Source organism: Theropithecus gelada, chromosome 1, assembly GCF_003255815.1.
Source record: "Theropithecus gelada isolate Dixy chromosome 1, Tgel_1.0, whole genome shotgun sequence".
NCBI classification, from domain to species: Eukaryota; Metazoa; Chordata; class Mammalia; order Primates; family Cercopithecidae; genus Theropithecus; species Theropithecus gelada.
In genome coordinates this window covers 200,906,501-200,930,045 of record NC_037668.1, presented here as the reverse complement: position 1 = coordinate 200,930,045, position 23,545 = coordinate 200,906,501, and the positions used below count along the sequence as shown (strand labels likewise).

At 40.2% G+C, this 23,545-nt stretch overlaps 1 protein-coding gene across 1 annotated transcript; it reads left to right on the top strand.

The window, feature by feature from the left end:
• The first annotated feature begins 18,786 nt into the window (after positions 1–18,786).
• Positions 18,787–19,203, top strand: LOC112630604 (histone H3.3C-like). Its single transcript, XM_025395021.1, has one exon. It carries the CDS (start codon positions 18,787–18,789, stop codon positions 19,201–19,203), a length of 417 nt encoding a protein of 138 aa, XP_025250806.1.
• Positions 19,204–23,545: the final 4,342 nt, after the last annotated feature.

Below are 23,545 nucleotides of genomic sequence, written 5' to 3'. Positions count from 1 at the left end.
CTACTCAGGAGGCTGAGGCAGGAGAATCACTTGAACCCAGGAGGCGGGGGGTTGCAGTGAGCCAAGATTGCACCACTGTACTCCAGCCTGGGCGACAGAGTGAGACTCTGTCTCAAAAAAAATAAAAATAAAAATAAAATCCTTTTGTGCTGCAAAAGACACTACAAAGAAAGCAAAAAGACAGCCTACAGAATAGGAGAAAACATTTCCAAATCATATTTCTGAAAAGGAACTTGTATATAAAATATTTAAAGAACACTTGGCTGGGTGCAGTGGCTCACACCTGTAATCCCAGCACTTTGGGAGGCCGAGATGGGTGGATCACTTGAGGTCAGGAGTTGAAGACCAGCCTGGACAACATGATGAAATCCCATTTCTACTAAAAATACAGAAATATTAGACAGGCGTGGTGGCAGGAGGCTGTACTCCCAGCTACTTGGGAGGCTGAAGAATCGCTTGAACCCAGGAGGAGGAGGTTGCAGTGAGCCGAGATTGCACCATTGCACTCCAGGTTGGGTGACAGTGAGACTCCATCTCAAAAAATTAAAAAACAAAAAAAGGAACACTTATAACTCAATAATAAAAAGATAAATGACCCAATCATAAAATGGACACAGGATCTGAAGAGACAGTTCTCTAAAGAAGACACACAAATGTCCAATAAGCACATTGAAATATGGTCAGCATCATTAGGAAAATGCAAATCAGAATCACAAGTTACCACTTTACATCCACTAGTTTTGCTATTGTAAACACTAAATAAATAAATTGCGAATAACAAATATTGTCAAGGATGTGGAGAAATCAGAACACTCATATACTGCCAATGAGAATATGAAATGACGCAGGCACTTAGATCTGGTCAGAAGTTCCACAAAGGGTGGTAGAGTTACTATAGGACCCACTGATTCTACTCCTAAGCATCTACCTTAGAGGAATAAAACAATACGTCCACGAAAAAGTTGTACACAAATGTTTATAGTAGCATCATTTATAATAGCCAAAAGATGAAAACAACCAAAATGTCCATCAACTGATGAATGAATAAGCACATGTGGTTATCCATATAATGGGATATTCTTCAGCCATAAAAAAGAATGAAGTACATGCTACAACATAGATGACCTTGATAATGTTCTGCTCTGTGAAAGAAGTCAGGCACGAAAGACCACACATATGATTCTACTCATATCAAATATTCAGATTAGGCAAATACACAAATACAGAGAGTATATTAGTGGTTGCTTATGGTTGTGGGGATGGAGGGACAGAGGAAGGAATAGGGGGTGATAGCTAGAATTGCAGGGTTTCTTTTCGAGATGATGAAAATCAGCAGCCTGGTCTTTGTGATGATGGGTCTTGGGGCCACCAGGGGTATCATTTTCTCCTTCCTCCTCTATTCTCAATTCCTCATCTTTAACCATCACCTCTGCAGGTCTTGGTTTATCTAAGGATGTAACTCAAAACTTTATTCCTCAGGAGTCTGAGCCCTTGGTAATTATATCCTTCCCTGGCCAGCATACAGTTTGTGTCTACTTGGAATTACAAATGAGGATGCCTGCCAGGAATCAGATTACAAAGGCAAATTGAGAAGCACACAAGTGGATCACCTGTGTTTCATACCTATTTTTCTCCGCTGTTGTACAAAACAGCAGGGAAACTTTTTCTCCCTGTTGTATAAAAGTTCTCCTCCCTCCTCCTGTTGCGCAAGGTCAATTATTCCTTCAAAGATGGTGACACTTGTTGCCTGCTGGTTCATGACACAAACAATTCAAAATGCCTAGGGTGCAGTCATACTTTATCGTTTCATGGGACCCCTTACTGTGCTCCCAAGAAAGACTGGATCTGCTTTGGGAGTGACAGTTAAGTGGTTCAGGACAAATTGTACTGGGTCAGAAGACTTAATGGTCTCTGCTACTTAATGTGTGGGTACAAGCAAAGAACGAACAACAACTATCATAGCCACACTCAGAAGTGGCTTTTGAAGTTTGGGCGTTTGGAGGCAGCAATACCTACATTGGCCATGTTAAGTTGGAGTCCATACAGCGGAGCCCAGACCTAGTCTCCATCTCTGCCACTGTGTGCCCGCCCACCGTTTATTTGCCTATCCAGTCAGTCCCAAGATGGCCAATGATGAAGGCTGACTAATGTCTACTGGCTGAGTCATTGTAATCATTTGGTGATTTAGTGTCTCTTTTGTGATGGATGTTTTCATGGTGTTAACATGTGGGACAAAAAAAAGCTTTACACTTTATGCTCGCTCACATTTGTGCATCACATCATCTTCCCCAGGCCTCCTTGTCTTTGAGTTTCTGGTCCTTTTCATCTCAAGTCTCTGCCCAATGGTCCATTGACCACCACCCAGGATTCTATATATATATATTCTCACCTTAGTTCACTTTTTCTTACAAATAAAGTGAATGACCAGGTGCAACATTAGAAATCCCATCCATTGGGAAAATTTTTCTCTCCATGTCTTTCAAAGCCATCCCTGAAAGTGGCTGTAAGTTCGTTACTGTTATTTCATAGTATGTACCCACACACTGAGCTGGCCTATTTGTAAACTAATGTTAGCTTTTTCCCTCTCTTTCAGCTGGTTGTATGGGGTACTATATAGAGCCATAAGTGCAAGTCTGGGGAGGCATATTGGTATAAACATGGTAGTAGTATGTGCATCTGGACTACTTGTTTATGTAAGTTTGGTCCTGCTTAGGCTCAATACTCAGTGCACCAATTCTGCTTTGTGACAAACTACTGCTGGATATATCTGACTTAATGATTTCATCTCAAAATGAACAATTCTAGACATATTGTCACTTGATTCTCCATGGTCAAGTTTTCTATCTCTACCAAGGCCTACTGACACACCAGGAACTGTTTCTCAAAAGATCTAAAATTATGCAGTGCAAATGGCACTGTTTTGCTCCAGAACCCCAGGACAATGATTTCTTCCACTAGGGCTTGCTATAAGTTTTATACCTCCAACAACATAGCATCTGTCATTGCTTCCTACATGATCCTTACACTGATAGACTGGATCTGTTGAAGAGCCCTCTCCTAATCCACACCCCACCCTAATCTGTCAGAGATACAGAATCTTCTATATCACAAGATATATGGGCCAGAACAGTATTTCTGGGTATGGAATATGTTGCCTCTATAATCCAGAATGGCCTATAAGGTGCTATACTTCCTACTTTAAAATAAAGATGCAGCCAGGTGCGGTGGCTCACGCCTGTAATCCCAGCACTTTGGGAGGCCAAGGCAGGCAGATCACATGGTCAGAAGATCAAGACCATCCTAGCTAACATGGTGAAACCCCATCTCTACTAAAAATACAAAAAATTAGCTAGGCATGGTGGCACACACCTGTAGTCCCAGCTACTCAGGGGGCTGAGGCAGGAGAATCTCTTGAACCCAGAAGGCAGAGGTTGCAGTGAGCCGAGATCACACCACTACACTCCAGCATGGGCAACAAAGCAAGACTCCATCTCAAAAAAAAAAAAGGATAAAGGTGCAATACACAGCAATCTTTCCTTTACTTTGGATGGACTATCCCAACACTCCACTGACTAAGCCTCTACAAACTTTGCCAAAGTGGTAGTAGACCTTTGAATTTTCATAGGATTTATCTCCCATCATCTGGAATACTTGTATCTAAGCAATTCCTCCAATGTACCAGTACCTCTTGCTTATCCTGTCCAAACAGCATGATATAATTGATAAAATGAATCGATGTTACATTCTGTGAGATGTCCAGACACTCCAGATCTCTCTGGGCTACAACAAAGTGCAAGAGAGTTAACATAGCCTTGGGGTAAAACTGTAAATGATTTTTTTTGTGTTCATTCCACATGACTGCAAACTGTTTCTGATCCTCTTTTCTGATTGGAATAGAAAAGAAAGCATTCATCAAATCAATAGCCTCCTACCATGCACCGAGGCCTTTATTAATCTTCTCTACCAAAGATACCACACTTGAAATAGCAGCTATGATTAGGGCTACTACTCTGTTGAACTTGTGGTGATCTACAGTGATTTTCCAGGATGCATCCAATTTCTTCAGGGGCCACACTAACAAATAAAATAGAGATATAACAGAACCCATCACTTTCACATCCATCCTTTAGATATTTAAGGCAACACAAACTTCTACCAACCCCCTACCACCAATGGAAATGATACTATTTATTTACTATTTTGGCTTGGGAGAATAGGAGAGAAGCAGTGTTTGAACCTTCTACTTAGTCTTTCCCACATGATAGCTCTTGCCCCACAGGTCAAGAACCCACTTGGAGAATTACACCAATCACTAAGTATGTCAATTCCAATCACAAACTCAGGGACTGTGAGGATAATCTCTAGGAGGATCTGTGGACATTGTGGGCCTGCTGTAAGAAGGACTTTTTTTAGGACTCCATTTATGACCTGGCTACCATAAGCCTACACACTAATAGAAGGTCATGATTATACTTTGGGTTCCCGAATACCAATGTCAACACAAATCCTATATTTAATAGTCCTTGAAATGTCTCGTATTTCTCTTTCCCCAGTGTATAGTCATCTGAGTAAATGGCCACAGGCCCCTTTGGGGAAAGGCAGAGGCAATTAGTACAGCAAATATTTGTTGTGGCATTACAGAGCCCTTCACCCTAGGGACCCAGCCATCACTTCTTTCAGTGGGTTCTAGATCTGAAAATTCACTTTGACCCAGAAACTGAAAAAAGGATAATGCCTTTTTATTGGGGTATCCACTCTCATCCTCCTGCTCCTCCATTCTTGCTTTCTTCTCATTGTAGATGTTGTTCAGTAGTAAACTTACTGGCTTCCCATCTGTTTTGCCCCAAGGTATGGTATGCTCTATTAACCATCTTCACAACTCCCTGCAGATTAAGACTCTTGCCTCTTCAACCTTACCAGTCATTGTAGCCTCTGATTTTCTAGCAGTTAAGTACCTCCACCTTACCTCTATTACTATGGCACCTATAGCATCTCCATGGTTATTAATGAATCTAGATGCATGCCCATCTTCCCTACTATCAGCTCTGATCACCACTGAACTTCTTAGTGATGTTGGTGCCATTCTCACCAACTCAGTTCTGATGACATTAGAGAATGCTATGGCACTCTCATGGAACGTAATCCTCTGGTGGGTTTCCTTGCCTCACATAATACATCCATTCCGGTATCCCTACTTTCCTCAGCCTCTTCTTTCTTACTTTACTGTCCACTAGGGCAACTCAGGCATTTCAACTTTGTTTTGTATGTCTCATTGCTCTCTCCAGGCTTTTAAAGAGCCACTTTAACAGCAGGTTTGCCCCAGGTGTTAAATCCCATGTCCTGTGAGAGTGCCTCAAGTCAATAAATTCTTGTTTATCCAATCTTATATTCTATCCCCTTTGATCAAAACCCCTCAAAATTCAATTTCAAGATATTCCCCCAGCTCCTGCCAGTGCACATTGACTAATTCTCACAGCTCCTTTGGGTTGCAATCTCTTTCCTCACTTATTAGGCACAGCTAGGTCATGCAGGCAGTTAACCCTAGTTATTGGCATGGCAGCCAAGAGAGGAGATGAAGTTAGCTCCTAAGGGGGCCATCTATTGCCTTGTAGTAGAGCAGCCTCTGCAGTAGCTTCTCTTACTGAAGAGGATTGGGCCACCTCTGTGAGAGCCAAAGTCCTCAGAGATATCCAAGATGTTTTCATTCCATGCCTTAGTGTCCTGGGCTTTTCCAACAAAGGCCCTGACTTCAACATAACAGACCTACTTTGGCTAAGCCTTGAAATACCTCTGGAGCTCTGTGACCTGAACTATCAGATCCTGAGCTCAATCTTCCTACTATGTGAGATAAGGACCTCTTCATAAGCTAAGCATAGATTTTAATAGCCCACACTTTCTCCTTATCCTTTTTCAAGGTATCAATACAACTTAGTAACAACCAGCCAGATCCACTGTCCTTATATGCATTGCACACCATAGCTTTCAAATGAGTATATTGACAACGGCCTTTCTCTGTACAGGGACTTTTTCTTAGAAAACACAGGTGAAATGTGTGGCAGTGGGACTGCCACCTTGGCCTGAGACTATCCTTTTCCCACTCAGGATGGGACTCTTCTTGCCAGATGGGCAATGAGTGGACCTGTCTTTAATCCCTTCTTACTGCTTGTTCTCTAGAGCACTCCCAGCAACACTTTCATCGGTCTGGAATCTCCAAGAAGCAGATGCCAAATTGAAATCTGACACATCAAATATTTACTGGGGAAATGCCTATGAAGGGTAAAGGGGGAGGGGGCACACATACATGATGAGCTGTCACCTCTGAGTGGACAGACAAGGAAGAATTGGATGAGAAGAACCTCAGATGGTAGAGAAGTTCTCAGACGATCATGATAGGAAATCACCAACCAAAGTTGTTTATTAGAGGAGTCCTGTGTTAGAAAGGAATGGCCTGGTTCCAATATCACTGCCTTGCTCAGGCATTGGCTGGGAAGCATGGGTGCAGAGTAAATACCCTAGTGGATCCAAAAAGCAGCAACTGGAGCAAATCAATCAACTATAATTCTCTTTAAAGAGAGATCTGAGCAGGGTATTTTAAAGGATACCACAAGACTATACCTTTTTTCCTTGTAAATCCACTGCAGTTCCATTAAAATGCCCATAGAACTGCTACCAATTGTTTTTATTTGAAAGATTATTTTATAAAACATTACACTGTTGTCAGTTATATACCAAACTCATGCTCACACGACATTTAAAAAGTCAGTACTGGATTTATATAAAAGAATAAAATGACAGAGTTCATCCAAATGCCTCTGAGCATTTTATCAAAGCTCCGGGCTGTTTAGCCAAGCTGGAGGGAGCATTGTGCCGAGTTCAGCTGCCAAGACCATATACACAGTGAGCAGTGCATGATAACTTCAGACAGCTATCTCACCAGCACAGACCCTTAGTTACAAGAAAAAAAATAACAAGCAGTTATTCAACACAAACTTATTCCTGTAGTCACAAACCCTGTTAGTGCCATACCAGGAGAGGAAATTGGGTCTACTAATGGCCAACATCGGCAGTCGTCTGCATAGTTCTGCTTCTAAAATTTAAATGAAGATGCAGCAATCCTATATCCACGCTCCTTTTCTCCCAGTGAGAGATTCCACTGGTTTCCTTAATAGCAATCAACAGGCAACCATACCAAGATGCCTTATTTTACATTTACCCTGCCTCAACTAAAAATTAATATCTACTCCATCACTAGCCTACATCTTAAGTTCACAAAGTATTGGCCTGTGTACAGCAGGCACTCTTCATTCTCACAGAAGGAAAAATCATCCCTAATTCCATGATGATATCAGGCAGCCCTGATATGTCATCATGTGTTAATGACCTCATTAGATTAAAACCTGTTCCAGGAAGCTTAATTGAAAGTGACTTGTGATTGTCTTCCAAGTCCTTATTATGAAGAACCCTCAAAGGGAATAAATAGCCAGAGTCAGTTTGCCCGACGGAAGAGTGAGCAGAAGATGACAACTCCCACCCTTGCCAAATGCCTGTAAGGTGACAGACACCATAGAGAGTCCATGTGTAAAATGGGTTATTAAGGTAATATGCCAATATATTCTCCATAACTCTTTGGCTTCCAAGAGACAAAAAATCCCACTCGATTAATCTTTAACTTAAAAAAGAAGAGTCCACAGATATACCTGGCTTCAGACATAGTTGATTTATGATCTTCAGTAACCTCTCCCCTCCCTCTTTCTCTCTCTTCTCTCTCTCTCTCTCTCTCTCCCTCCCATCGTTCCTCTGCATGGGTTTGATTTTGAAGTCCATTCTTTCTGCATGGTGGCAAAGAAGACCTATATGGTATTCATCATTGGTACTCATCATTTCAAAGAAGAATGTATCTCTTCCAAGAGCTTCAGCACAATCTCAGGAAGGCATCAGATAGGCTGGCTCATGCCTGAACCTAAACCCATCACAGTAACCAGGGAGATGATGTACTCTATACTTGGGAAGCCTGACCTGGGTCACATTCCCATCCGTGTTGAAGGTGGGATTGAAATAGAAGATGGAGTCAACCCTGGCTGAACCACATAGACTATAAATGAATGAGGGATAGTTCATCAAAAAGAAATAAGCAAATGAAAGAAAATGTTCCCCAATACTAGTAGATTTATTAAAATTCAACCTTCTATTTATCTCTGAAGTTATCTTCATGGGAGAGGCAGAGATGTTCTCATCTCTCAAAGAATTACAATCCAATTGGGGAAGCATACTTAATACATCACATAAAACAGCCCTTTAGATAACCATGAAACTCAGTAAATTATGCCAGTCAAATGTATGATTTTAGGCTTAGTGAAGGCTGGAGGGCTCAGAGAAGGCTTGCAAAGGAGATCTAGGTTTGGATTGATAATCCCTACACTTAAAGCCTAAGAGATATGAAGATGTGCATAGAGGAAGCAGACAATACATTTATTCAAACAGTACTTTTGGAAGGGGGAGAATTGCGGAGCTGTTAAGAACATGGGCTTTTCCATCCTAAAAACCTAATTTTATTCCAGTATCTTCCAAATTACTTCATTTTTGAGCTTCAATAAAATTTTCAGCAGCAACACTAATAAAAATAGTTAACATTTGTTAAGTGCCTTCTATGTTCCTGGAACTGCTTTCTACACTTCACACATATTTACTCAGAATATTTATAACAACCCTAAGTGGTAGAGATTCATATTACCTGCATTTTACAAGTGAGGAAACTGCTTAAATAACTTGCCAAATGTCCTGGAGCTGGTAACAGATGAGGTTGGGATTTAAACCCAGGGAAGCTGACTAGCGACTCTCCCTCTTAGTCATGCTACCATTTAGCTGTTCTGAGTCTCATTTACATATGCCAAATAGAAATTACAATTCTGTATTGAACCCGTAGAAATTTTGTAAAAGCTAAATAATGCCTGTAACACATGGTAAAAGTATTCTATAAATGGTAATACTATTTGTGAAGAAACTGTAATGACCTTTTGTGTGATGAAGGAAAGCAATGAATGTTGCTGAAAAAGGTCCTGTTATATGTTATAGATCTTCACATTACTAGCTGTTTAACCTCGAGCAGTTTATTTAACTTTTCTGAGCCTCTTTTTCCATCACCTGTAGAGTTGAAATTATAACATCCATCTGAAAAAGTTGTTTGCTATTCTATGGAGCATTACCTAAAATAAAATCTAAGGACTTTGTAAACTTTCAAATATAATACACATTTGAGATATTAGTATGGCTATGCAAGGGATGTTGATATACTTACTTTTGCTCATGTCTGGCACCATTCAAACTGTATAGGAAAGAGTGATTTGTTTAGGACACATGATCACATTCCTGCTCTATTACTCATGAACTGCATGCCCTTGGATGCCTCCTTATCTAGGCCATTTGTACAATGGCCAGAGCTAAAATTATACAGCTTTTACATTGCTTCCTTCCACCTGAGTGGGTACCTCCTACTTCTGTAGACTTAAAAATGCCTCCTCCTTTGAGTAAACACATTTATGAATAGTTAATGCAGGCTGTGGCAGGATTTGGAGGGACTAATTGGAAGATTAGGGCAATGCCTAGCTTTAGAACCCAGAAGTAGAGGAAAGCATCCATGTTTCATTCTTTTCTATCTTTAGACAGCATTGTGTGATATGAGAAAGAAACCACTATCTTATCGGCATGGTGGTAAAGGTGGTAGTATCATTCATTTGGGTACTGGCCACATGCAATATTTGGGACGCTTTTTTTTTTTTCTTTTCTTTTTTTAAGAGACAGGGTCTTGCCGTGTCACTCAGGCTGATCTTGAACTCCTAGCCTCAAGTGATCCTGCTGCCTCAGCCTCCCAAAGAGATAGGATTCTAGGCATGAATCACCACGGCCAGTCTTCTTAATTTTTTTAAAGTATTTATGGCTCATTTGAAATTCAAATGTAACTGGATGACCTGTATTTTTAATTTTTACATTTGACAATCCTAGTGCACACACTGAGAAGTTGTAATGATAGCTTGTCGAGAGAAGAGTCTTCACTCCTATAGCCACCTTCTGCATAAAGTAGACAAAAGCAACTCCTTGCTTCTAGAGCAAAAGCTTTGCACCTATATTACCATCACATTGAACCAAATCACTGGACCAGGGATTGGCGCCTGTGTCACGAGCAGTCATTTATAAGTTGTTCAGTGTTTGTGATGTGATCTACAGGCAGAAGCTTAGTCCTTGGAAGAGCAGAGTGTCAAGAGTCAGAAGCAGCAACACCCTAACTTTGAGGGGACCGTATTAGGGATACTCTTGGATCTTAGAGCTATTTATTTTGTAATAGATGAACAACATTTCCATTTTGGAAATTTACCTGTGGTGGTCCAGAGACAATTTTTTGTGTTTGTTTATTTAGTTGTGTATTCTCATAATAAGCTGCTTTCAGCAAAGGTTACCTGAGTGTATCTCTATTTCTTGAAACCTGAAAAAGCATTCTACCCATCTTGATTCTGCAAGAGAAAAGTAGTGGTGCTGGTGGGCACACTAGTAATGGTAGTGGTGGTGGTATTCATAGTGATTACCAGTGGTAATAGTAGTGCTAATGGTGATGGTGGTGATACTGATAGTGGTGACAGAAGTAGTTATGGTGATGGTGGTGGTGGTGGTAGTAAAGGTGGTGATGATAGTGGTGATGGTGGTGGTAGGGTTCATAGTGATGATGGTAGTGGTGGTAGTAGTAATAACGGTGATGGTGGCGGTGGTGATGGTGGTAGTGGTGAGAGTGGTGGCAGTAGTAGTGATGGTGGTGGTGATAATGGTGGTGATGACAGTGGGCAGAGGGATGGTGGTAGTAGTCATGGTGGTATTCATAGTACTATTCAGAGGTAGTGGTGATAAGTGGCACCTATTTGGGCACTGAACCCCGCTAGTTGATGAACACACAAGCCCAGGTGAGGGAATGAATTCCTCAGTGCAGTATTATGCTGGCAGTATGAGGGCCTCTTTCTCCCTGGTTTTGCTCTGTTTTTATGCCCATTTCCAGTAGAAGAATCATCTGAAGGAAAAGAGGATCAATGAACCAAATGTGTATCATGAATCATATACTTCCTTGTCAGGAGTAAGAAAGAATAGAGAGAAAATATACTTCACTGAAGCATGAAAGGAAAAACATCTATGTCCAGAAACAACACAATATGCTCATTACATCATTTCTAACTTTGGAAGTTAAATTTCTAATGACCAAATAGGACCATACTCTCGTTACTGGCAACGCCATTGCTAACATACCCAGAGATAAAAACATACGTATGAAATCCACATACATACAATATATCTTACACCCATTATATCAAGATTTGGCTAAAGTCATTCACAGTTCATGAAAACTTATTTTCTGGGTCCTTTGTATACAGGGATCTTCCAGGTTTATTTGGAATCCAGGATTGTCCTTGTGTGGTAACTTTATCCTTGCCTCTCAGTCTTAACTGAATTGAGGTAGAACCAATTAAATTCCTTCCAAGAGCTGATTTCCAACAGATATTGGGACAGGTAGGACAACGCTCTGCCTGGATTTGACACCAAAGAAATGTCATCTATGTGTCAGCTGCAACCTGGTGGCAGGGAAGATCATGGCCTCTAGCATGGCATCAGCATTTCTCTTAATGACCTCACGTGTTCTGTGGAGAGGAGGATGACAGCCCGGAGCCCTGTGGAACTGAGGGCCTTAAGGGCAAAAGAACCGTTACTCTTGTCAGGAAAGAATGACTTCAGCCATGTTAGGCCTGAGGCCATATCGTTATCTGCCTTAGTTTGCTATATCTGGCTCACTTAACTGCCTCTGCAATGCACACTTTTATTCCATATATGCTTCTCAGAGAAATACAGATGACTGCAATCCATACAAACATTGGGAAGGTTGTAATTGCTCTCAGTTCCCTAGCCAGCATGACTATGGATGGGAAAGAGGGAAACGAAATTAAGGAAAAATTTATACTCACACCCCAAACCAGCAGTTCTCAACCATAATGTCACAGAACTCAGGTAAATCATGATTGATTATGAAGTTTCCTGAACGTAGTCTGTTACTAAAAATAAAAATAAAGCATGGCCATTTGCAGATCATTTACTTAAAAAATAAAATAAAGTGGATACAAAGGTAGCCCAATAATATTACTCTTACCCACGTTCATTCTGATATGCAATCTTGAGATGGAAAGAATCAGAGTTAAGGAAGGAAACTCAGGGTAAAATACATATAAGCTGGGTCTGTTCTTACCTGCAGAGAGGTTATAATAAACACATGGGAATGTGTACACTTGTCATATTCTTGGGGGAAAAAAAAGTGAGATTGGATGCCCCCATTTATTCAGGCATGCAGTCCACTGCTTACATATGAATCATCTCATAAAAGTGTATTTGTAACTCAGATATTTGGACTTTGGAAGCTGATTTTCCATAGGTCAATGGCATCCACGGTGGCTAATTTCTGACTCCAGTTAAATAGAACGCAAGTTTTGAAGTGATAAACTATTGAAATTTCTTCTCCTCTGAGGACTAAAATGAGGTATTGAGGAGAAAGAGGGATGGAAGAGGGATAGAATGTTTCCGACTCCCAAATCTACACATGGTTCTGATGTCAAACTCACCAAGGAGCTACTGGATACATACATAATGGGGTAAAGAATATTATCCTCTAGAAATGTTCCATGAGAAATATTCACAGGAAAAGTAGGACAGCAGAAAATACGCATTTCTTTGTCGAGCAAGGGAGGACCACAAAGCATGGCACTAACAAAGAACAGTGTGATCTGGCCAGGCACAGTGGCTCATGCCTGTAATCCCAGCACTTTGGGAGGCCGAGGCAGGCAGATCACCTGAGGTCAGGAGTTTGAGACCAACCTGGCCAACATGGTTAAACCCCACCTCTACTAAAAATATAAAAGTCAGTCAGGTATGGTGGTGCATGCCTGTAGTCCCAGCTACTTGGGAGGCTGAGGCAGGAGAATCACTTGAACCCGGGAGGCAGAGGTTGCAGTCAGCCAAGATCACACCACTGTACTCCAGCCTGGGTGAAAGAACAAGACTCTGTCTAAAAAAAAAAAAAAAAAAAATGTGATCTGTCCAGTGGGCAGGCGGGGACAGAAATTGGAGGAGCCACTTCCCGTGAATTAGAGGAACAACATAGGAGTATTACAGGAAGTAGGTGGGAGAGCAGGGTGGTGGGAGAGAAGTTAGAATGACAAAAGACAGCAAGAGGAATTGATATGGTTTGGCTGTGTCCCCACCCAAATCTCATCCTGAATTCCCACATGTTATGGGAGGGACGTAATTGAATCATGGGGGCAAGTCTTTCCCATGCTGTTCTCATGATAATGAGAGGAATTCCCCTGCACAAGCTCTCCCTCTCTTTGCCTGCTGCCATCCATGTAAGACGTGACTTGCTCTTCCTTGCTTTCCACTATGATTGCGAGGCTTCCCCAGTCACATGGAACTATAAGTTCAATCAAACCTCTTTCTTTTGTAAATTGCCCAGTCTTGGGTATATTTTTATCAGCAGTGTGAAAATGAATTAATACATGGATTTTCAATGACTGTCATGAGTGTGGAACTTTGGAGAGAAAAAAATAATATCTAGAGAGGTTTTCTGGGATACTTCCTGTTTGGTACATTTTTTCTGGGATACTTCCTGTTTGGTACATTGAATAAAATCTTGGGTTAACCACTTTCAAGAAAATGATTAGTAAAAATTGATGTTATTCTTCAAAGCTCCTGGAGTTGGAGTTGTGCCCTCATGTCATGTGGCACAACTGTGCAAAGGCTGGGCCATACTGGCCCCGGTTCACAATGAGATCATATAAAGATTGATTCATGCACCTACTTTTTACAAGATACAAAATATCTTTTACTTGAATAAGTGAAACCTCTTCCAAGAGCGCTTTATTTCTGGACACTGGCAATTTTACAGGTTTCATTTTATGAAACTTGACAAGAATTGGAGCTAATTATTAAGCAAAAGTGAATGTAATACTTTCAGAATCTCAGCATGCATGAAGCAGCATTGTAAGTTCCACAAAGTTGAAGACACTTTAACTATATTTCTTTTTCGTATTTGCATAGTAGTTTAAGCTTTCAATGAATTTTTACCTACTTTGTCATTTGGGGGTTGCAATAACCAGGGATGTAAACAAGGTCAATATTACAAGATAAGAAAACTAAAACTTATGGAGGTTATATACCTTGCCAATATTCACCATGGCAATAAAGTAGGGAACTCGGCTAGAACCCATTATTCTTGCTTCATATATAGTGACCTTCCCATATAGGGGGCGGGGAAGAAAAAAACCACTCAGACTAAGACAAATAGAACCCAGAACTTCAAGGAAATGGACAGCTTTGTAGATAAATGGAATTAGTTCAGATGTAGGCTACCATTCTTTCTATTACTTTCTATCACATGTGAACAATGGAAAGGTCCTAAACCTGTGTTGGCCGCCCCCAAAATCAACTCCTTTTCATTACAATGACCGTGAGAAAATAATTCTACTCAGTGTCACTTATCTGTGAATAGTCATAATCTGTTGTTAATCTTAGATCCTTTGGACCATTTTGCCACATTTGACCTTAATCTTTTCCCAGGACCTCTGTGTGAATTAAAAATGCTCTTTAAAATGAGTGAACTAATAAAGTAAAATGTCTACTGATTTAGCCAGAAGCAATGATTGAGACTTTAATGGGCAACTAAAGTCACAGTAATCATAAATAAACCTCTTAGGCATATGTTTTATTTATCCTTGGATATGTCTGTGGCCTTCTAGAACTCAGCTGAAAACAATCTTTTGCTCAGTTAATAAACAGACTTACCAGAAATCCAGGCTTTACTCAGATAAATCACTCAAAAACTCTTGTGAGTCTTAGGCTCCGCATATATAAATAAGGTAAATGGCACTAAACTTGAAAATTTGCTGATAGTTAACTGAGCTCATGTATATAAAAATTGCCTAGCATAGCAAGAAGAAAATAGTTGATACTAAATATAATGTTGCATAGCTAATATTAAGCCTCTTTTTCTGGGAAAATTGAAGGTTGATTTCAAAATTCTAGCCAATTTCCTCTGCCTATCACTCTATTCTAGTTCCATTATAATTGGATTCAATACTTCCTGCCCCTAATCTGTTTTGCCTTATCAGTGAACCCTTTTAAATAGCTCCTGCAACCCTCCCTTGAGATGGTCTGAGTACAGTCATGTGCCACATAATGATGTTTCAGTCAACAATGCATTTATGATGGTGGTCCCATAAGATTATAATTGAACAGAAAAAAATGCTATCACCTAGTGAAATCATAGTGGTCCTAACATTGTAGTGCAATGCATTACTCAGGAGTTTGTGGCAATGCTCATGTAAACAAAACTACTGTGCTGCCAGTGCTATAAATGTATAAATGTATAAATTGTACATACAATTGTGCAGAGTTCATAATACCTGATAACAATAATAAATAGGTTACTGGTTTATGTATTTACTATACTATACTTTTGTTATTTTAGAGTGTGCTCCTTATACTTATAAAAAAGTTAACTAACTGTAAAACAGCCTCAGGCAGGTCCTTCAGGAGGTATTCCAGAAGAAGGCATTGTTATCATAGGAGAGGACAGCTCTGTGTATGTTATTGCCCCTGAACATCTTCCAGTAGAACAAGTTGTAGAGGTGGAAGACACTGATAATGATGATTCTGACCCTGTCAGAACACACACAGGCTAACATGTGTATTTGTGTCTTCATTTTGAACAAAAAACTTTATAAAGTAAAAAATAAAAATAAAAAATTTTAAAAGAAAAAGCTTATAGAATAAGGATATAAAGAATTTTTATAGAAAAATTTCTGTACATTGTATTTATGCTTTAAGCTAAGCGATATTACAAAAACTAAAAGTTTTTAAAATTAAAAAAAACACAAAGTAAAAATGTTACAGTAAACTGAGCTTAATTTATTAGTGAAGAAAGAAAAACTTTTATGTAAATTTATGTAGTACGTATGTAAAGTCTACAGTAGTGTGCAGTAATATCCTAGGCCTTCACACTCACTCACCACTCACTCACCAAAAGCAACTTCCAGTCCTGCAGGTTCTGTTTATGGTAAGTGCCCTCTGCAGGTGTACCATTTTTATCTTTTATACCATATTTTTACTGTACCTTTCCTGTGTTTAGATATGTTTAGACACACAAATACTTATCACTGTGCTACAATTGCCTACAGTATTCAGTACAGTTACATGATGTACGGGTTTATAGCCTAGGAGTAACAGGCTACATCATATAGCTTAGGTATGGTCGGCTATACCATCTAGGTTAGTGTAAGTACATTTTATGATGTTGGCACAATGACGCCACCACCTGAAGAGACCTGTCTCAGAACATATCCTCATCATTAAGCAATGCATGACTGTATTCATAGATACTGTCCTTTCATTTTCCAAAGTCCATGAGAGATTCTATTTCTGTCACGAACTTTGTGTAAATGAATGCTTTTCTCAGCATGTGTGCCACGGCAGGTTAGATGCATTAACCTTGCAGATCTGATGATCTACCCAATGAAAGCATGCTACATGTTCCAATGGGTCAGACTCAGTAGACGTCAAACTGATTGAGGTAACTACGAAGGGGAAAATGAGGTCATTGATTTTTTTTTTAACTATGTTCAAGATTTTAGCCTCAAGATAAATTCTGAGAACCATGAAAATTAAGAAATCTTAAAAATCTATTTAATTTACTTCTCCCAACCAGTCCCCCTGGCCCTTACATACCCACCCTGAATCCACCCAGGGAGAGATGGCAACTAGACCATTTCAATGTAAAATGCATTCCTGAAATCTTAAATCCAACTCTTATATGGGTAATGGGCCTTTGGAGATTGACTTCAATTTTACACCTAACACAGGAACTTCCCAGAACATGCAACATCTTTAAATCATCTCACCCCATCACGTCCCTCTATTTTTTTTTTTTTCTTTTTTGACACAAGGTCTCACTCTGTCACCCAGGCTGGAGTGCAGTGGTGTAATCACCGCTCACAGCAACCTTGAACTCCTGGGCTCAAGCAATCTTCCCACCTGAGCCTCCAGAATAACTAGGACTACAGGCGTGCATCACTATGCTCAGATAATTTTTGTCCTTTTTATAGAGATGGAGTTTTGCCATGTTACCCAGGCTGGTCTTGAATTCCTGGTCTCAAGCGATCTTCCCACCTCAGCCTCCCAAAGAGCTGGGATTACAGGCATGAGCCACCATACCCAGACCCTCAATCATTTGTTTGACATGCTATGTCCACATACCAAAGGTGAGAGACAGAAGAATAGGATTAAAAATGGAGAGCCATGGGAGGTCATAAGTATCTCATAGGGCTGCAAAATCCTAAGATATTATGTCCTTTTATGTAAGTGAAACTTCGGAATAGAGTACTTCAGAGGTGATTTTTATGCACTCTTCATTGATGTCTCCCTGAAATTTTCAACCCAGGGTTTGAGGGAGAAAAGATAATGGGTAAGATACTGTGGTGAATACTGTGATGTGCTTCTCAGATCCTCCTCAAGAAGAGGGCTGACTGCCCCAGGCTCAAGGAGAGATGCCTGCTTATGACGCACAGCTGAGCCCCTCTTTGGGAGTTATCCTTGGCCAAAATTATGCCTCTCCAGATCACCTGAGGTCAGGAGTTCGAGACCAACCTGGCCAAACAACATGGTGAAATCCCACCCCTAGCAAAATACAATTAGCCAGGCATGGTAGTGCATGCCTATAATCTCAACTACTCAGGAGGCTGAGGCAGGAGAATCACTTGAACCCAGGGGACAGAGGCTGCAGTGAGCCAAGATCAAGCCATTGCACTTCAGCCTGGGCGACAGAGCAAAACTGGTCTCAAAAAAAAAAAAAGTTATGCCCCTCCTTGGAAACAGCACATATCTAATGTCTGTTTAGTGTGGTCGTACATAGGCCCAGCCTTCTTGCCTTGATCTAGGACTACTCTGAAAAGTCATTCCAGTGCATATTCCCTCTGAGATAGGCTGGGGTCTCACGGTAGTTCAGCTTCTCCATTTGCCTTCTTTCTTCCTCACTCCCTTACAGATATTGAACTTCCCAGTACTTCCCAATAAGTCTTCTGCCTGAAAATCTCCATCTCAGAGTCTGCTTCCCAAGAAACCTGACCTAAGACAGAGACAGAGACTCATTTCCCTCAACTTGAATACTCTCCGGATGAATCCTACACCATTTTCTACTTAGGGAAAGAGTGGCAGACATAGATAAGAAGTGCTTCAATAATGAGTATTCCCTGTGGCCCTGAAGATTTGCAGAAAACAGATTGGGTTCCATTATGCTTATTCTATCAGGACTATCACCTTGTTGAATAAGTTAAGAATTTCACTAACTAATTAGATTATTTTTTCCTTTCCACCAAAATTCAAAACATCAAGTTTTCTTAGTTGTAAGAGTTTATCAAGTTGGAATAATTCCTAAAGATATGTAGGCTACCCTATGCAATTTGCCTCTATTGTTGGATTAATTACCCACCTTCCTCATATTTTATACTTACATTCTTCTCATTAGGTCATGCCTGCTTAGTAAATAGGGATTTATTATACAGCAGCAATATTGCATACTGGTTAAAAATTTGACTTCTGGCTTTCAATTGTGTTTGCAGCCGCCGCCACGCCACCGTCGCTCTCCAAAACCAGCGCTGCCTCTCCCTCGTCGAGCTCCAGCCGAAGGAGAAGAGAGGTAAGTAAGGAGGTCTCTGTACCATGGCTGGTACAAAGCAGACTGCCCGCAAATCGACCGGTGGTGGTGGTAAGGGACCCAGGAAGCAACTGTCTACAAAAGCCACTTGCAAGAGTGCGCCCTCTACTGGAGGGGTGAAGAAACCTCATCGTTACAGGCCTGGTACTGTGGCGCTCGGTGAAATTAGCCGTTATCAGAAGTCCACTGAATTTGTGATTCCCAAAATTCCCTTCCAGCGTCTGGTGCGAGAAATTGCTCAGGACTTTAAAACAGATCTGCGCTTTCAGAGCGCAGCTATCCGTGCTTTGCAGGAGGCGAGTGAGGCCTATCTGGTTGGCCTTTTTGAAGACACCAACCTGTGTGCTATCCATGCCAAATGTGTAACAATTATGCCAAAAGACATCCAGCTAGCACGCCGCATACGTGGAGAACGTGCTTAAAAATCCACTACGATGGGAAACATTTCATTTCCAAAAAAAATAATTTCTCTTCTTCTTGTTATTGGTAGTTCTGAACGTTAGATTTTTTTTTCCCAAGGGGTCAAAAGGTACCTAAGTATATGATTGCGAGTGGAACAATAGGGGACAGAAATCAGGTATTGGCAGTTTTTCCATTTTCATTTATGTGTGAATTTTTAATATAAATGCAGAGGCGTAAAGCATTAATGCAAGTTAAAATGTTTCAGTGAACAGGTTTCAGCGGTTCAACTTTATAGTAATTATAAATAAACCTGTTAAATTTTTCTGGACAATGCCAGCTTTTGGATTTTTTTTTAAAACAAGTAAAGTTCTTATTGACGGCAACTAAAAGGTGTTTGTAGCATCTTTATCATACAGTAGATTTCATCCATTCACTATACTTTTCTGAGTTGCCCTACATGCAAGCACATGTTTTTAATGTTGTCTGTCTTCTGTGCTGTTCCTGTAAGTTTGCTATTAAAATACATTAAACTTAAAAAAAAAAAATGACTTCTGGAATTATCCTAGCCAAGTTCAAGTCTTGGACCTACAACCTAGTTGCTGTGTGACCTTGGGCACTTTCTTTATCCCAGCCTTAGTATCTTCCTGTCTAAAATATGCCTTGTAATCAATCACATTTTTGTTAGGATTAGCTGAGATAAAACGTGAAGCACTCAAAATATCACCACCTACAAGTAAGGTATCAACAAATGTTAACCAATTATTATAATTGATAGCTTCTGCTTATCTATAGAACTATCTTGCTTAACAGTGCTGCCCCAGGATAAGCTGGCTAACTTTCTTTAATAACTAGTCCATATTTTCTCAGTTATACACAATTAGTCCTTCTGATACTCATTTATATGGTTACTTTTTTTTCTCCTAGATTTAATACTCTACCCCTGTCTCTACTGATTTTTATTCATTTGCTGGGGATATTCTTCCAATCCACCAACTCTTTTTACTGGAACAATAAGTCAGCAAGCCATCTCACACAAACTGGACTGCATTGTAAACTTTTTCATCAAGCAATATTCCAAGGGTTGGACAACTTTTTCTGGAAAGGGCCTGATAGTAAATATTTTAGGCTCTACAGGCCTTACAATCTCTGTCAAAATTATTCAACTTGACCATTATAGTGCAGAAGTAGCCATAGACAATATGTAAACAAATGTCCATGGCAGTGTTCCAATAAAACTTTATCTACAAAAATAAGTGAGGGATGAATTTGGCCATCAGGCAGTATAGTTTGCTATACAGGGAGTATAGTTTGCTATACAGGGAGTATAGTCTGCTGATCCCTCCTCTTTTATTTTTCTGAGAAATCAATGCTTATTAAATTTATACTGATAGACAATGATCAACTTATCTTAAAGTTTACTCTTTGCCCACCTCATAATTGTTTGGCCTAAATTTTGTTTTCCAATTTATTGATGAGGAGTCTCTGAAGGATGAGTTAAAAAGCCTTGCAGAGTTACGTGCCATTGCACGTAAAGAAGCTTGTGTTCTAACTCTACTTGGAGCTCCTTTTTAAATATGCTTTTCCAATAATGTCTCCTGTACAAAACTTTAATAAACTTCTGAAATGCTGAGCCATTATCTTGTTCATCTCTCTCTCCCCCAGTTCCTTGTACACTTTATGGGGTTTATTAAATATTTGGTGACAAAAATGAATGAGTGAACATTGTTCCATAGAGAATAAGGTTCACATTATTACTTAGTACATTGTCCTCTCTCAGTGAAGTTGTAAGTTCTTTTTTTTTTTCTTTTCTTTTTTTTTTTGAGATGGAGTCTCACTCTGTTGCCCAGGCTGGAGTGCAGTGCACAATCCCAGCTCACTGCAACCTCCACTTCCAGGGTTTAAGCAATTTTCCTGCCTCAGCCTCCCACATAGCTGGGATTACAGGTGCCTATTACCACACCCTGTTAATTTTTATATTTTTAGTAGAGACAGGGTTTCACCATGTTTGCCAGGCTGGTCTTGAACTCTTGACCTCAAGCGATCCACCTGCCTCAGCATCCCAAATTGCTGGGATTACAGGTATGAACCACTGCGCCTGGCCAGTTCTTTTTCTTTAATCAAGAATGTTTCATTGTACTGAATCTACCAAAACAGTCCTATAATGTCCATATAAACTGTTCCATTAAAACAATGATCTTCTTCCAGAAAAATATATTAATATTCAGGATAAACACTGGCTGGAGTCTTAGGAAATCTAGCTTAGTCTTGGATATGTAATTTGGCTACATGATGTTGGTTAAGCTTTTCCATGCTCTAGGATTGTTTCCTCACATTGTAAAATAAATTAATTATACTAAATATCCCCTAGAGTGCCGCCTGTGTGTTTAGCAAAACTGCCTACAAAGACCAAGCATTCCACTCAGATTCAATGATCTCTGCCAGTCACCTGTCTTTACCTAGAATGCTGGAAGAACATCACACTGGAGCCTGAACTCTTCCTCCCTCTTGCAGACTTCTAGAACCCCTTTTCATCCTGGAATTTTCACTTTGGCAGGAAATCCTTTCAGGTCACCTCAATATAAACAGCACAGATACAGAAGTCAGGGGTTCAGAATTCTTGTGGAACTGCTCTATGATTGTAGGGACTTGCTCTAGGAAGGAAACATCTTCCAGACAAGGGTGCTGGGCAGTGAAGGCACTCTTTACGTCCCTTTGGTGGCACTCCCTGCAACCAGTGGGCCACACCTGCAGGGACCAAGTATAATCTCTACAGAGTTAAAGTAGGAAACTTGTCAACTCCTCGGGAGTCAGTCACAAGACACACGAGAAACGAGTTGTAACAGAATAGCAGAGAAGCTAAAGGAAAAAAAAAAAAAAAAAGGAAAAGGAAACACAGAAAGTACTAACTGGGGAATACAAAAGACTTAATGGAGCAATGATTTAAAACTGTGTGCCTTTTTAAGGAAGGCAGATTGAAATTCCGCAGAGCTTCAATTTTCCTCTAAATGCTTGTGATTTCAGAGACTCCCTGGGGTACATGCTCCCTCTGGAGAACTCTCAGCAGGATGGAAGTTCTGCCCCACCTGCCACAAAAAAAAAAAAAAAAAAAAAAGATGATTTTTGCATTGGGACAGACTGAAATTACCACAGTATCGTGAAGAAAAATGAAACTACTCTTTTAAAAGAGGTCCCTCAGCCAGAGAACCATGAACAATCTTGGTGAGAGTATTCTAAGCTTTCTATGTTCCAGAAGTTTCTCCTATGGCAGTTGCCAAGGCAACAGAGTAAAGTAAGAACCAAAGGACAAACGGCCTCAGCCTCACTGGGTGTCTCCACCTTTACCTGCCAACTGCAGGTACAAACAGTGCCTTCTCTTGTCTGGCAACACCATCCCAGAACTGCTCCCAGATGCACAGACAGCAGGATGCAGAAAGAGACACAGACATCCTACCGTTTTCTACACATGGAGCTGCTTCCCAGACATATAAAGAATTTGGAAACCCCTAAGAGTTTCTCAAGTATAGCAACCTTTAAATATATCTGCTATTTTTAACCATTCTGGCAATTTGGGATTAGGCATAATGTGAAGCCCTATGTTTTGAAAAACAACCAGCTAAGGAAGCTCAGAAAATACAGACAGTTTTAGAAAATATAGACAAACAAAAGTTTGTTTGTTTCCAAAACAGACTTAGGCTCTAAATATATTTCTTATTCATAATTTTGGAGGCTGAGGTGAACATTCAGATTAAAATGACCCAAGAGCTCCATCATATAAAGCAAGCAGACAGCCTCATGGATATTAGACTGTAGACAAGGAAAAAATCCCAATGCAGCTACCCTTGAGTGGAGAGAGGCTCTTCCTAGCCAGAGTAAAGTGGAATTGAATGTTTTTCCTGGATATGTTTGATCAGAGCCACAAGATGCACCTCTCTGTAATCTTTCTACGTGGAAAAAAGACTAGGAAAACTCACAACAAATTCTATGTTAAAAGCAGCTGATCTGCTTTTTATTCATCTATCTGTTCTAGATACACAAACTGGAAATGCCATTAAACTGTGAATTAAGTATTTACACCAGTTTCCATGATAAAGGCCTCTCGGAAGCATTCATAGACATGCCAACAGACTGGCTTCCTCCATCTGCTGACCCACCATCCTCACACCTTGTGTATCACTGTTTAAAAACACTGTACAGGTTGAGCAACTCTCATCTGAAACCCCAAAATGCTCCAAAATCTGAAGCTTTGTGAGTGCCAACATGACGCCACAAGTGGAAAATTCCAACCTGACTTCATGATGGGCTGTAGTCAAAACAGAGTCAAAACTCGGTCACATGCACAAAATAGTTAAAATTAAAATAAGG

What these genes read in the sequence shown, in the direction of transcription:
- LOC112630604 (XM_025395021.1), top strand. Translation starts at nt 18,787, where the DNA reads ATGGCTGGTACAAAGCAGACTGCCCGCAAATCGACCGGTGGTGGTGGT.